This window comes from Maylandia zebra, linkage group LG23 (assembly GCF_041146795.1).
Source record: "Maylandia zebra isolate NMK-2024a linkage group LG23, Mzebra_GT3a, whole genome shotgun sequence".
NCBI classification, from domain to species: domain Eukaryota; kingdom Metazoa; phylum Chordata; class Actinopteri; order Cichliformes; family Cichlidae; genus Maylandia; species Maylandia zebra.
In genome coordinates, this window is record NC_135188.1 from 17,606,701 (window position 1) to 17,621,931 (window position 15,231).

Here is a 15,231-nt window from a genome sequence, read left to right on the forward strand (position 1 = left end):
GCACAATTTTGCAACTAAAAGACCGTCAAATAGCTCTGCTGTCACTGATAACAGCATAACTACCTCTCCCATCTGTTTTCATTACTCCTGATCGCCCTGTCACTCAGAACCACAATACAAAACGCGACAGGTACAAACATTTTCTACTTCAGGCACAATATAAAAAAAGTGTCTGGGGCTGAAACAATTCAGTTTTTTTTCTTTAAGTTAGCGTCACACTTTCAAATGGAAAACAGCCTTGACTGCCTCTCACAACAAGTTCACTGCATTTTGTCCTTTCTGCTAGAACAAAATGTACCCTTCACAGTACTTTGAGAAAGAAAAGCACAAAACAATGAAAAAATTAACTGAAAAGAAGAAATAACAGTGAAGGAAGAGAAAAGGAAGAAATGGATTAATAAGAAAATAATTGTGAGGATGACTAAAAGCAGAACAGCATCAAGCATCTGTTCATCCGAGCGGAAAAACGACAAGAATGACAAGTGTCAACCTATTCATCCGCCCACCCATCGATCTCTATTTATCCCCACGGAGGGCACAAAACCGAGAAAACTGCTGTTTAACTGCAATTAAATTACAACTTTCTGACAGACCCAGACATTAGGATTCAAGCTAGGTTGCAGGGGGGCATCACATCAGTCCTGCTCATTCTATTTATTCAAGCAGAGAGCAGTGTTTCACAGTCAAAAGAAGTGGTGTACAATGAAAAAGCCAGGAGGAAGAAATAAGTCACTCAGGTCTCTCTCTCTCTCTCTCTCTATATATATATATATATATATATATATATATATATATATATATGCTTCAATTATTTTGGTATCTTGACTTCAGTTTGACATATAGCTCTGTTTTCAGTTGCAAAAAGGGGAGATTTTGTTCCCCATGTTTAGGGTAACATAATTATTCTATTTTTATTTTTTTAATCCTTCTAGTTAATGCATCAAAACAATGACAATTTAGCAGAAAGTATAATAAGTTTGTTAGCTTTGCAAAAGCTGTAAATAATGTTCCTGTCTTCTAAACATGTATTCTAATGGAGTCAAGAACATGTGCGTAGGCTCCATCATTTCCATGCAAGCCTTGATGCGTTATTTTGAGCACCAGGGCAATGAGTCGCCAGCTCCCCAGTTTAAGGCTACTTAATGCAAATCAGGGGCATCCAGCAGAATGTGACGCCTCCGGTTACTCACAATAACCACTGAAGCTAGACACTGCAGAACTAAACTGAAGATCGATTCAGAAACTTCATGCCTTATTTCTGAGTTGTTGTTTTTTATTTTGTAAGAAAATGATTCCCTGTGTTTTCTTTGGTTTCAGAGTAGGGAAAAATTTGCCAGTTATCTCTCTTGATAGTATTTGGTGGTGGTTCACCTATCAAGTCTCCAAAAGCTAGAAAGTGAAGTGTTCCTTTGCAGAAAAAAGGCCCCTTTGGAAGTGCTGTCTCTTAACAGGTTTAAAAAAAAAAAAAAAAAAAAAAGCAACAAAGAGTATATAATAGGTTAAGAAGTTTGTCAATTAATGCTCATCCCTTCAACACACTGCAATTAATATTGGATGCACAGAGAGTAAAAAGACAGGAGGGGAAAAGTATATACAAACCCTGTATTTCTCTCCATGAGTGGAGTATGCAACAAGATGAGTGACCTTTGTGCTAAAGTCTTTCCGTATGGTCCCACCCATGTGATGAACCAGATTCACCAAGTTTTTCTACAAAAACAAAGAAAAACCACAAGGTCAACACAAAAATTAATATCAAGGTGGGAAAGGCCAGAAGTTCTTTAATCTAATTTACACCATATCAGATGATAGCAGAAACTACTTTGGCCTTACACACCACGTGTAAAGTGTTGGATAGAAATTTAACTTTTCTACTTAAAGAGGTTTTTGTTTTTTTGTCTGTTTATTAGCAGAACTACAAACAGATAGTGCCATGTATATGCTTCATGAACTCACCATTTCCTCTTTGTTCCTGAATCCAGTGAAACACAGAGACAGGTTTAACATGGTGGTGGAGTAGAGAGGTCGACATGAAAACTGGAGAGGCTACGATAAAGAAACAGTAAAATTAAAGAGTGGAATTAATAACAAATTCGAATTTTAAGTTTTCCTTTAACAATATTTAAACATTATCTACAACACAAATTGTGCCAGAGCATGCAGGATGCAATGGTTAAGTAAAAGTGACTACTAATTTCAGATAGCAGCCTGTTGTAACTGCACAATAGCTTAACATCATTTCCCTTGTCATCAGGTACACCTCGTTCATGCTCTGAATTGTAGTCATGCATGTGTGCGCTGTCTTCAACTGACAAATGCACTCCGTCTTGTTGATAGCAGCCACAGTCGGGGCATATCGTTCGACAACAGTATCCTGTGTGAAGTCTGTCAGACAGACGGCACAGCAGGGAGGAGCTGCTCCTGTTCATCATCCTGTTCTGAGTCACAATGCAATTTCTGCATCCTGCTTTTTTAAATCAAGTTCCATTTCAGGGCCATCTCCGTTGGATCCCCCCCACACAACAAACAGACAACATATTTCCCCGAGCGAGGATTTCAGAGTGAAGACGTAAATATCTGCTGAATTCCAGAAGCCATGTTTTAGATGAAGCTGAGGAGATGCTGTTCTAGAGAAAATGAAGTGAACTGTTTCTTGATTGCATAATATTGTCAGCAAATCTACACGGACACTTTTTATGCCCCACAACCTTTGCATAAAATCAATCTGTTGTCAATCAAAGACTCACTTCATCCTTCGCAGCACAGTGCAGCACAACAGGAGGCCCAACAATGCGGTGTTCATGTTTGTAGAGGTAGTTGTATTCAGGAGAATCAAATTGTGTGAGAACAAACACCGTCTCAAACTCAGTGTTCTCTCCATCCCCAAACTCCTGGACGCTATCTGTCATTATGAATGGGGTGTTGATGTCCTGAATAGGAAGAACAACAAAATGAAGTTACAGATCAGTGTGTGGCAGACTGGTGAAGTCTAATGTGTAATTCAGAAGCACAAAAACACTACATATAGGCTTGTTAGTGTTTAGGTCTGTTAGTGAGGTTTAATAATTTTAGTCCAAGTTAGCTGATCCAATGAACTGAAAAAAATAACTTTTTGTTTCTTCAATAACAAGAAATTTTGGTCTTTACAGCTAATCTTAGAAGAAATATCGGCACAACTGTAACACCAACCCTAGCCCTTACTGATATATGTTAACAGGTTGCTATGACTCTAAAATAATCAACTGGTCAATAGAAACACTCAGAGAATACAAAGTGTTTCTGGGAAATCTTGGATCCTGCCATTTATTTAGCAGCAGTAAAAAAAATTGCTCTGCTTAGACTCAATAAACACAACAAGTCCTATTAACTCCCATTCAATGGCACATTTACATGATCTTGTAGAGGTGAGGCTCTATAAAACATATGAGACATACATCAGTTAGCCATACCATCAAATGCAAGCCGAAAGGTACAAAACCTCCAAAAATGTGTGCATTTTTGTTTTTTGGGGTTCGTTTGCTTGTTTTTGCCCCATCGACATTGGAGGAGAGAGCGAATTGTAATTGCAAGTTAACAGTTTGGCTTACTCATACATATTTACTCCATTGTTAAACCTGCCTATTACAAACAAAAACAAAAAATCCAGTTGATGAAAAAATACTAAAGTCATACTTTCTTTCAAATGTTACTATCTATCTATCTATATCTATCTATATACACATTAGGGGCGCAACGATACACAAAATTCACGGTTCAGTACTTTGGTGTCACGGTTCAATATTTTTTTCGTTACAAAAAAATGTTCATGCCTTTTTAATTTGTCATTTATTATAAATATATTATTATAAATATATATTTTAACTCAAAAGTACAGTTTTTAAATTTAATGTTGCTGAAACAACAAAGTAATAAAAAAAAAAAATAAAAAAAAATCTATCTGATCGAGGAATCACTCATCTTTGGAAAAGAGAGTTTATTACAGAGAAATGGCTCTTTCCAAAATAAAAGCTATACTATCCGCTTCTTCTGGGCTATATTCTCAGCAGCATATTAAACATATCAGGTCCCCATGAGGAGAATCATGTGCTAACGGCTGTCTAAATGACTCTGGTAAAGTTTGTAGCATGCGTGCTTGTTGTTTTTGTCGGCTTCCACTTGTCTTTGCACTAGGATGATGTCGGTGTAAATGTGCAGTCATATTCATTGTGTTCCCACTAGTGCTGTCAGCGTTAATCTGAAATGACATTAACGCCACAACACGGCAAATCTCCGTTAACGAGCTACTGCGGATCGCCCCGTGCGTGGGGCTGGACGGCCAACACGTTAACGAGCTAACTGCGCTAACGCACCAATTCCCACCCATGTAATTGAGAATTGCGTGGCACATCCGACATACTGTTTTACTTTAGTCCATGACGCGCTTACCTTCAGAGTCATAGTCACATGAAAACCAAAATAGTTCCAAACGCCACATCTGAATGAGGGTGGGGGAGGTTCAATTTGCCATGTTGCAAGGAGAGCTTAACTTCTGTCTCCCGAGCTTACCCTGCGCTCAGTGAATCTGCGTTCGACTACTCCGCCTAGGCTGCACTGTCGAGCGCAGATCCACTGAGCGCTCAACACAGACAGCATCGTCAGAAGGAAAGTTGATCAAATAAATTAAAAACATACATATGCATACCGAACCGAAAGCACTGTACCGAACGGTTCAATATCGATACGAGTATCGTTGCACCCCTAATATATATATAAATAAAAAAAATTTGTGCAAGTTACACACTTTCAGAAAGTTGAGTAGAGTACTGTTGATGAGAAAAGAAAATGAGTTTCCCTGAGCTTTAAGACTTCCCAGGTTAATGTAACTGCAGCCTGTCCTGACTCAAGCTCCATAAAGACACAAGGCTGCAATCTATTCATTTCATTGAGAAAGAAAGCAAACTTGCATGTTTCTGAACTTTTCAAACCATGTCTTTAACAGAAGATGACACTCAAAACTCACAGCTTCTTGGGTACATTACTATTAATGCCCCTGCAGGGCATGGTCCACTTATTTTTCTGTGTGCAAACAGATTTTCATAGCACCATTTGCAACTCTAGCGTCTCCATTAACAGCAGGAAATTAACCATTTTCAAATGCCATTGAGGTAAATTGAAAGTATTTGAAATGACTTCATATTATCTCTCAGCCAAGAAGCCGGAATTTGCATTTGAGTGCAAATCTCTATTCCAGTTGCTGATCCAGATCTCAACAATTACATCCCTTATTTTTAAATATTCACCCCACAAATCAATTCCACATCAGTGAGTTAGACATGCACCATGATTGAATGAGTACCCAGTGTGAATTAAGACTCATGCAGAACTTCCCCAAGTTCCCATCAAAGTGTCAGACAGTCACACAGATACGCAGACACTGTACTATACCATATTGACTATAGATTTTATCATCATTTTCTCCTCGGCACCCGCCTCGCCTTTTCTTATCTTTACCACAGGTACCTCCATTACTCTGATGGCCTGTAAAAATCAACCAGTAGGAAGTGGATGTCAAACACTGGCATTTAGATGAAGAGCATTTTTTTTTTAAAAAAAACAAAAAAAACATGAGAAGGACAGAAGGTTGAGACAGAAGACAAATGCATACAAATTAACCCCACATGAGGAAAAACAGAGAGCAAGGCTGGGTTTATGGAAGCAGCAAGGAGCAAGTGAGGAAAAGACAGGGCGGAGTCTGTGTCCTTGCAAAGACAGTGGCTTCAAACAAATATCAGGCTCCAGAGGGGGTAGGCAGGGTGGAAGAAGAAACTTCAGTTAAAAATTAATATAAAGTTCAAAGCCCTATGGGAGGAGGAGAGAGGAGGAGGACAGAAACAGTAAAGACATTGTGGTGGTGGGGGCCTTGTTCTGTGGGATGACTGAGCAATGGCGGCGGGCGGTCAGGCAGGCAATCGGGAGTGCTCTGATGGAGCTGTTGGCAGATGTCTTTGGATGTGGCTGCGCTACAGGATTGGCAGGGAGAAATAGATGATTTAAGAAAGGAGCCTTCAAAAGTGACAGGGCTCAGGAGACCAGGGAAGGAAGTCATTCTAGCAGCACTTAGTCTACAGCCACGCCTCCAAATCACCTTCATATGGTGCTACTCAAAGACTCTGCTATTTCAACTATGCAGCTTACTGAAGCAGACACAAACATGCCCTAGACACATAAATATTCCTATATTCACATTTTTACGGGGTACAGCGTTTTGTTTATTCAACATATTTTTGTTTTGTTAAAAGGAATTTAAATACGACTCCAGGCTTTGCTTGGTTCGGCACACATGAAAAAAATACAGAATATTTAAATCCAACATGGACTAACTGGTCACAAATTATTATTTTTTTTTTTTAAATGAGTGCACACCCAGAGTTGTATATGAAAATGAATGGGTAAGCCAGGTATGTACTTGGAGCTTAAATAAACAGTACTGAGGGTCATGAAGGCAACTCTTTGTATCCAGCTAGATAACCATGGCAACTTATGAAAACATAACCTTGTCTAACTGGATTATGTTCACAGTTACCGTTTGAAATCAACTTGCAGCAATACATTTTCAGTAATTTTTTTTTTAAAGTGTGCTCCAAGTGTAACAAAGATTCTTTCCTGAGGAAACAGCTTACAATTTAAACAAAGATCAGATTTCCATGGCAGAAGCTTAAGACATAACATGTAAATAACATTTTTTTAGTAGTAAAGTGAAACCGAGTGTTAAAAACAATAAAACCGTCCACTGCGCCTACACTCCATGTTTTTCGTGTTTTTGACTTCACCAGCACCCCACGCCCCTCCAAACATATATCCTTTGTAAAGAAATCCACTGTTGCCCCCTTTCCTGTAGTCAGACTTTTTAACTAATTATTCTACAACTGCATAGTGTCATCAGGCAACACGCTGCTGGTTTTATGGAGGACAGCACGCAAGCAACTCTGCATAGGTCACATACACAGAATCCACAAAGAAAAGCCAACTATGATGAACTTGTATCAGAGTACACGCCTCTGGTAATGCGTTTAAAACCAATTAAAACCTATTCCTCAACTGCCTCTTTATCATTAATGATTCATTGCTTGCAAAAATGTCCTAAAATGAATCATGTTTTGTTTTTTTTAAACAAATGCAACAGTCAGTTAATATGACATTTAGCAATTGAGCATTCTATTGATTATTCCATTGATTAATTAGATAAAAAAATACCTTTGTCTAATTAGTGAACAATAATAAACATTCAAAAGAGAAAATACACAGGGTTTTGGTTTTTTTTGTTTTTTAAATTAACTGGCTATTGGTTTCCATTTTAACACTTGCAAGGTTTTTAAGTTTACCTGTGTACAAAATCAGCTTTTTAGAGCTGAGGGGTAAAAACGTAAACCCTTTAATTACATTTATGAGCCACATTGAATTTTGTTTTTAAAGAAAACATTTTCTTAAATGCAAAAATATATAACCTCTAAGACAGTCCAAGGTCAAAGTAAAATAAAATAAGACATACAAGCAACCTAAACTAAGGGTTAAAAAATGATTTTATTTTTTTTTAAATTACCTTTACTCTGTCTTCTTAATAGATTTGGCTAGTGTTGATGTGAGTTTGTGTCTATAAGCCTTTAAAGGAGAATGTGATGGTTGCAGTGACTAAAACTGAGCATATCAGCATTTTGACATTTGCCCTGTGCTTTGATGCAAACTTTTGTTCTGCTGGAAACAAGACATTAAACTGACGTTCAATATAACGATATATATCGGATGACGAAACTACTCATTTTACGCTATCTTTGTTTCGTGGTGTCGCAAAATAAACTGTTTATGGCAATATTTTTTCATCCTTTTGATGGTCACTGTAGTGGCTATATTTATTTCTTCTTTTTCCCTTTCTCTTATATTTAATATAACCACACTACTGACGGACAAGCGCCTGTTTTATGCGTTGTGGTTAGCAACAACGACGGTAACACCATCGCGTGTCCGCTTGTTTATGTTCCACATAAACCTTTCACAATAAAGCTCAAGATCCTGTTGAGACTTTTCAAAATAAACTGAATCACGTGAAAGAGCAGATTATTTACGGATGAGAATTAAAAAAGAGCCGCCAGGTGCTAAAAAATAAACCTTAGACTCAAACGTTAGAGCAGGCTTTTCCCCGCAGCACGCCGTGTAATAAATACTCACAAAGAAAACGGAGGCTGTTACAACTTATGTCTAAAAATGTATCGTTTCATGCATCGGTTAAAACACTCGACTCCAGGTACACTACGCGCAGCTGGAAACACTTCCCTCAAGTCGAGCTGCCCGAGATTCACATAATTTATAGAAAATGTTACATATTTGTGATTTATATCGTTATCTGAAAAATGTTATAAAATCCTTGAAATAAATATGGTCTAGTTCACCCACCTTTAGACTCTCCCCTTTTTGTTCTGCTTACAGGTATTTCTGCCATGTAAAATTGCATGGCTGCTGTCAGCCTTCAGCAAGCTGCCTAATTTAACTACAAACGGCAATGGATTGGAGCATTTACAAAGTTCACGTTTCTTTATGTTAGAGTTTATTAAACAGTTGGTTTAATGAAGGATTTCACAGTAATTAATAGGGATGACAAAAACAAGCGCTATCATTTGGGCACTAGAAAAACTCCACCGGAGTTACCGCCTAACAGCTTTGCTTCTTTGCTCTTCGCTGTGTGTATACAGACCCTGGTTCCACATTAAATTATGACAACATTATGGACAAGGCTGCTTAATAAATCGTTTCAGCCCAAATAACAATATTACGCTAGTTTTAAAATAGAAGACAAAAGACAACAAGTCATTCATTAATAGATAAAAGTGGTCAGAACACCCTCAGCTACAGTTACACAGTACTGTAATGTATATTTACACAGTAAATATGCAGTATATGAACCAGTTAATGACATGCCATGTTTCTTGATTTGTGCATAATTACATAGAATAAATCTAATTAAACAGACGCGTATAGTCTGGTGCCACAATTATTTGCATTTTCAAGACATCTATAGGACCCATCCATCATGTTCCAATTTGTGCTGTACCAAAAGACTTTCTAATCTAAGAAATCTGATATTTGGATAAATTACAAGGCCATTCTGCCAAACATTTCAGCTAACACCACACATTGACAAAAGTCTAGTGGATTCAGTGTATTGGCCTGTGACCTACTTTTTTTGTTTGTTTTTTAAAAAACACAGAACAGTGATGTTGACCAGCTCAGATCATGGAGGTCTGCAACCTTAATAGATGCACAGTGGAAGTGTAAGGTTGAGAGAAAACGATGTACCTGCAGTGCTTTGGCCAGCTCTCTATTTCTGCCTGCTTCTCCCACCAGAACAACCCGTGTCTCCACTTTTGGCAGCATATCTGACAGAGATGAACAGAATAGAGCCAGAGTGAGCAACAGGAAAATGGAAAGGAGAATCAAGAACAACTGAACACACACACACACATACACACAAAGCAGAATGTGGAACCATGTGATAGCGACTGATCAAGGCAGCAGGTTGTCTCTGGGGAGAAGAAAAGTTGTTGTTTTTGTCTTCCGTTCTCATTTTGAGTGACAGTCAAACAAGCCTAAAATGAACTCAGTTGCAGCTTATTATCAGTGTCTGATCCAAACCCTGACAGTTACCTGTACCCAACCTCCAGCCATATAAAAATAAATAAATAAATAAAAATCAACCAGGAAATCATTAATTATTATTATTTGCAAATTTTCATTATTGCAGCTTTTCAAAAAAAGTCATATTTAACAGTCAAATGAATCCCTTTAGGTAAATTCAGGAGTCAGTAGGTAACTTTGGAGGAAGAACAACCGGTTCTATTAAAACCAATACACTGGCTGGTGGATTGCTCACTGCAATCACCAGCATCAATATGGTGCCTAAGCCATTTATACTTGTGACTGGGGTACTTAAGTCACTACAGTTTCTCCTAAATTTCATGTGGTACTGGAAAGAAAAAAAACTAAACAAAACATTGGAATAGAAATATTCTCCATTAGTGCCCAGATCTGCTTCTGTATCTAGAAATCTCTAGGCTCCCACACTGACATATCATAGTCACGCCTCAAGCATGTCCTTAGTATGCATACTGTTTGTGCCAAGTTAAAGAAACTGGGTGATATGCCAAACACCAGAAGTAATGGAGCCACTTTCGGTGTTTGCTTTGATGTGAAAGGCTGACAGTGGTGAGTAAATTGTAATAAACGGAAAAATGTGAACAGATGAGCCACAAAAAATAAAATGAACTAAATAAATAAAAAACATAAGCACTTGCTCTCCTGAGGTAATGTTGAGGTTCCCTGGCAAATGTACTGAGTGGGCCAGGCCAAGTTTCGCTTATTTTCGCATAACCGTCGGGTGTGGTTTGGCACACGGATGCCTTATAAAGACAATCAAAAACAGATGTTGCTTTAGTGAGTAGTTTAGAGGAAAGATTTTCTGATTTCTTGAAAACTGTCTTTCCTCAAATTTTCAAAAACAGAAACAAAGATGTGAGGATAGGACAGGAGGATAGGAGGTTTAAGACTTAACAGAACTACCCTGTGTACACAGTAATAGTTTCACACAGTACCTGAGGTATAACACAACAGCTAAGGAGGTGTTCATTTAACATTAGTTATTTTAAACTGTGACTCTTGTAAATTAATTTTGAGTACTTAAAAGTAATTTTAATATTTTGCCCATGCATTTGTCATCAAGTAGGCTAAACTAAAGAGCAAAAAAACAAACCCAACCTTTGACAGGATCAAAGTCCAGGTAATGGGAAAATCTTACCTACTCCATGGGAACTAAACAGTACAATTTTTTTTTTCAGTGATGTTGTATTTAAATGGTTACACTAGCTGAAACTAAAGTGACAACTGAGTGAAGTGAATGCATCAATAAATCCAAGATTAAGTCTCTAGGACTAGTGACTTTTGCCTTTGTTTTTCTACAGCATAATGTTAACTATAAGATTTCTTTGTTGTAACCAAAGACTTGATTTGGAGAAAAAACTGAAGATCACTTAGCTGCATTTTGACTTTGAGAGTCTGTTTTAGAAATTTAGGCAAGGAAGAAAAAAAGAAAGTATGCACTGACCTTCCCCATCTTCACATCCCATGCCCAGAAATACATGATCCTTGGTGGTTTCAGCAATCCTGGAATCATAGACCGAAGAATCCACCAACAGACTCTGAGCTGTCCCTAAAGTCAATATGCTGCTGTCAGCCATGGCAGGAACCTAAGGAGGCACCAAACTTTCAGAAGTTACAGGGTAGAACAGAGGCACAGAGAGACAACACAACGAGGCAGAAAGGCTAGAGAAAAGAGGTATACCAACTAGGAAAGTAAGAAGAAAGATGTCAACTGAAGAAAGTGGCACAACTTGTCACGATTTCAGACACTAGAAGTGCTTGTTAAGTTCAACTCTAGGCAATGCAACATATTTGGACAAAACTGGCATAAAAGCTGTTAACAGTGAAACTTCTTTATAAAAGTTGTAAGCAATTAAGGAAATATTATTAAAAACAGAATCCAATGTTAGTGTTTATTGCAAGAGGACAAAAAGTATCGTGACAACAATCCCTTTCAAACCCACACCGTTAAACACATATTTTATAAAGAAGCTTCATTTTTCTAGCTCTTGCGTTTAAATCTAAATTTAAACCCATGAGCTAGAAAAATAGCATAGTTCAAATTACTGCAGAATAAGCCTAACAACTCAAAGGAAGATGATATCCAAAAAAGGGCTAGCTCAATTAACGTTAGCTATTTACGCTACTAACGTTTAATATTTAACATGGCGCCTCTCAAAAAGTACAGTAATAAAAATGCAGACTTACCGACTGTTTTGATGCCTTCTAAAAAAAAAAAAAAAAAAAAAACTAGCTAATGAATCTCAACTGGCCGCTGAATCAGTAATATTTAACAAGCTTTCTAGCTGACCTAGCTAGCCACCAAGCTAGTAAGTCAACAACACAATTAAGAACTCGTCACAATTCCTCTTCGGTTCAAAACGCTCTTTAAAACAGCTGTAACATCGCTCCGTAAAATCACAGGTCTAGTATCAATGCATGTTGGTCTTTATAAATGACAATAGTCCAAAATGACTACTTCAGTTTGTTGACAGCTAACTACTCGACACTATTGCAGAGACGGTGTCAGTGTGCTGCTCCAGCTCAATTCAAAAAGCAAGGCAAACAACAGGACAGCGCGCTGATTGGGTAAGAGTGACAGGAAGCTGAACGCTTCCGTCCAGCGAGGCCCCTGATTGGTCCGCTCATTCAAATAACGATGCGCACAACAGCAGTATGCAGACAGTCTGCACTCTGCATACACCCAGTGATGTTACATTCAGGTTCCATGGGAAACTGAATCGCTTACAAAAAAGAAGGTTCAAAGTCTCTTTCTCTCTCGCTCGCTCTCCACATAGGTTGTGTTGGTTTTTAATTTAAGAAATAAACCTGAACCGTTGCTTCCAAAATATTTTTTTTTTTAAATTCTCTGCAGATCCTGATTATTTATTCCAGCATTTTTTTTAAAAAATATTCCAAAGCAGTACATGGGACATGTGATAGGCCTACTGCTGACATACAAATATTAGTTAAACAGTTTAAACATAACCCACTAATAATGACAACAAATTTTAATGTGAAATGCATTAATTTCATGTGTTCATGCATACCTACACAGCTGTTGGTTTCCTGTGCAGTCCTGAAAATGCTTTTGTTGTTGTTGCTGTTTTGTTTTGGGGTTTTTTGCTATTTTATTCTTAACATAGCAGAATGATCTAAAACAACACACCCTGTTGCATTTATGCTGGTGACTATAACCCATGGGTGTATCCTATATCAAAATCCAGCTCTGTAATAAAATATGTGTGAAATGTTTGTAATTCTCCTTTCACACTTTTGCTTGCTCTCCATTATGAGAGAGAGAAAAAGAAAAGCAATGCAAAAGTGTTCACACTGACAGTGAACTCTTCCCAGGCAAATACTAACCCCTATGCCTTAGCTCCTTAGGTTAGGCTCATACATATGCACACACAAATACACAAATCCATCCTCATAAGTGCACAGTCCAACATATTTATTTTATGCTTTATACATAAGTATCATATGCAGCATGTCACACTTTTTAAGCTATTATTATTTTAATAGTTAACTTGTTTTCATAATTATTCCAAGGTAACCCAAAGAACTCTCCTCTGGGACTGCCTTGGATGTGGGTTTGTGGGGTTTATATAGCCATACTCAAAATAGTGTGGATATTTGGTTAATCTTTGTGGGTCTCGACAACAGTACACAGACCACCGACAACCTGAAGGAACTATCTGGGTAATCTGACACTACTTCCTCTGGTTATAAAAGATACAAAAGAGCCATTAGCTAAGCAGAAAAAAGCAAAACTCATAGCAGTAATGATTCAGGAAACTCTTATAGGACCATTAGACAGGAAAGTGGATCATTCCATTGATAGAAATGATGTGGTTGTTGTGTTAGCACTTTCAAGTGTTCCCAGTGGCCTTTAAAAATATGATGGGGTTTTTTAGGATAAAAAAATAAAATAAAATAATTAGTAAATCCTCCAGAAAGTAGCTTTGTGTGCTACATGGTTCCAAATCTGCAACCCCATCCACTCTCATCTGATGACTCGGGACAACAGCAAATATTTTGGGGCTTAGGTACAGCCAGCGCATATCTTGACTAACGAGTATACAAGTATAATTCATTGTCCACAGTTTAATGTTGATGAAAGTAAAGTTGAAGAAAACTGATGAAAAGCTAAATCATTGTCATGATAAATGATGATTTTGAAATTGCATATTGGCCGGTCTTCTTCCTTTGCTCTACACACAGACTATTTGCCTGCGGGCACTCAAAGCCTGAAAATGTAATTTGTCAGTTATACTCAGACAGCAAACAGACCACAAATGGAAATGAAGAAAGGCTTTGGTTACAAGAATCGTGTCTCTTGTCTATGGATATAGTATCTGCATATATATATGCAGACATACATGGTACCCAAAGAATGTTATATATCCCTTTCATTTTTCATTGAAGGGGACAACGCTCATTTCTCAGCAGAAAAATAACTTATTTATCTTTTGCCGGTGGCCTTCTTTTAAAAAACCTCCAATGAAATTAAATTGTTAACCTTTACATCCACATTGTTTTAAAACATATTGGGAGCAAAATATGCATTAACTGTCATTTGTGAGGATTTCCACTTTGGAATGAAATTATGCCGACTGCACTCCCAAATATACAGATCCAGACAGTCAAGGTTTTCTACATAATAAACTAGGGACAAGCCTGTAGAACCCTATAGAACTAATATTGAGCTAATATTATATCCACACATACTAAAGGGTGCAAAGATACAGAGTTACATCCAAATCCTTTAACATATGAAATGAACATTTTTATCAAAAACAAAATCTAATTGATGAGTTAGATTTTCAGGGATTTCTTCAACGTGAGGTGAGGAACTCTAACCTGAACCACTACTGATTCATTATTGATAAGAGCACACTCACTAACAGCAAAAGACTTTGCAAATTAGCTTTGCTTTGCTTGGGTTTCCAGCCACAATATACTACTTAGCTGTTTTAGCATAACATTGGATTTGTTCCAGTGACTTATAACCACAATACGATTCCTCTTAAAAAGTAGCAATAACTAACATGAATGAACTGTGTTTGAACTATGCACCACATCTTTCTTTCCCTTGGAAAACAAATTTAAATACATTTATTTTATATTTTTCCCAATGAAATGTTCAGACTCCTTCTCTCTCTCTCTCACACACACACACACACACACACACATCAGTGGCCCTTTGGCTAGCAGCACTTGGTCTGGAAGACAGTGAAGACAGTGACTTCCAGCAATTCCTTTGTTTTTCTTCCACTGCTTTGACTTTTGTGAGAGCCTTAGTATGCTTTTCGCATTCCTGAGCTGTCGAACCACTCCTGCAGTCATCTAACTGATGCACACACATTCGGTCTCTGTCTTTCTGTATTTAGCCCTCAGGAGGTTCACGCCACAGAACAAAGCTTTGTCAGGACCTTATCTTCTTCTATGCAGCTTTGTCTTCCTCAAACCTTTAAAGTTCAAGCTCAGTCCCCTCTCTTTAGTGCTCTGTCACCCACAACCTAAGTACTTCATTATGAACGCACACCTACATATTCAGACAGACAGGTT

At 37.7% G+C, this 15,231-nt stretch overlaps 1 protein-coding gene across 5 annotated transcripts in view; it reads right to left on the bottom strand.

Annotated features, from left to right (window-relative positions):
• ect2 (epithelial cell transforming 2) overlaps positions 1-12,243 on the bottom strand; it is a 38,770-nt gene extending 26,527 nt beyond the window's left edge. Inside the window, exons 1-7 of one of the 5 annotated variants that reach the window (XM_076880173.1) lie at positions 11,869-12,243; positions 11,126-11,267; positions 9,325-9,404; positions 5,422-5,514; positions 2,745-2,927; positions 1,954-2,043; positions 1,600-1,707 (exon numbers count right to left, since the gene is read on the bottom strand). In XM_076880173.1, the coding sequence (XP_076736288.1) occupies positions 1,600-1,707; positions 1,954-2,043; positions 2,745-2,927; positions 5,422-5,514; positions 9,325-9,404; positions 11,126-11,258 (687 nt within the window). In that variant the 5' untranslated portion in view covers positions 11,259-11,267; positions 11,869-12,243. The remainder of the gene's footprint in view (positions 1-1,599; positions 1,708-1,953; positions 2,044-2,744; positions 2,928-5,421; positions 5,515-9,324; positions 9,405-11,125; positions 11,268-11,868) is intronic. The other 4 variants (XM_076880175.1, XM_014414229.3, XM_076880174.1 and 1 more) reach the window with 4 other exon arrangements.
• Between the last annotated feature and the right edge of the window lie 2,988 nt (positions 12,244-15,231).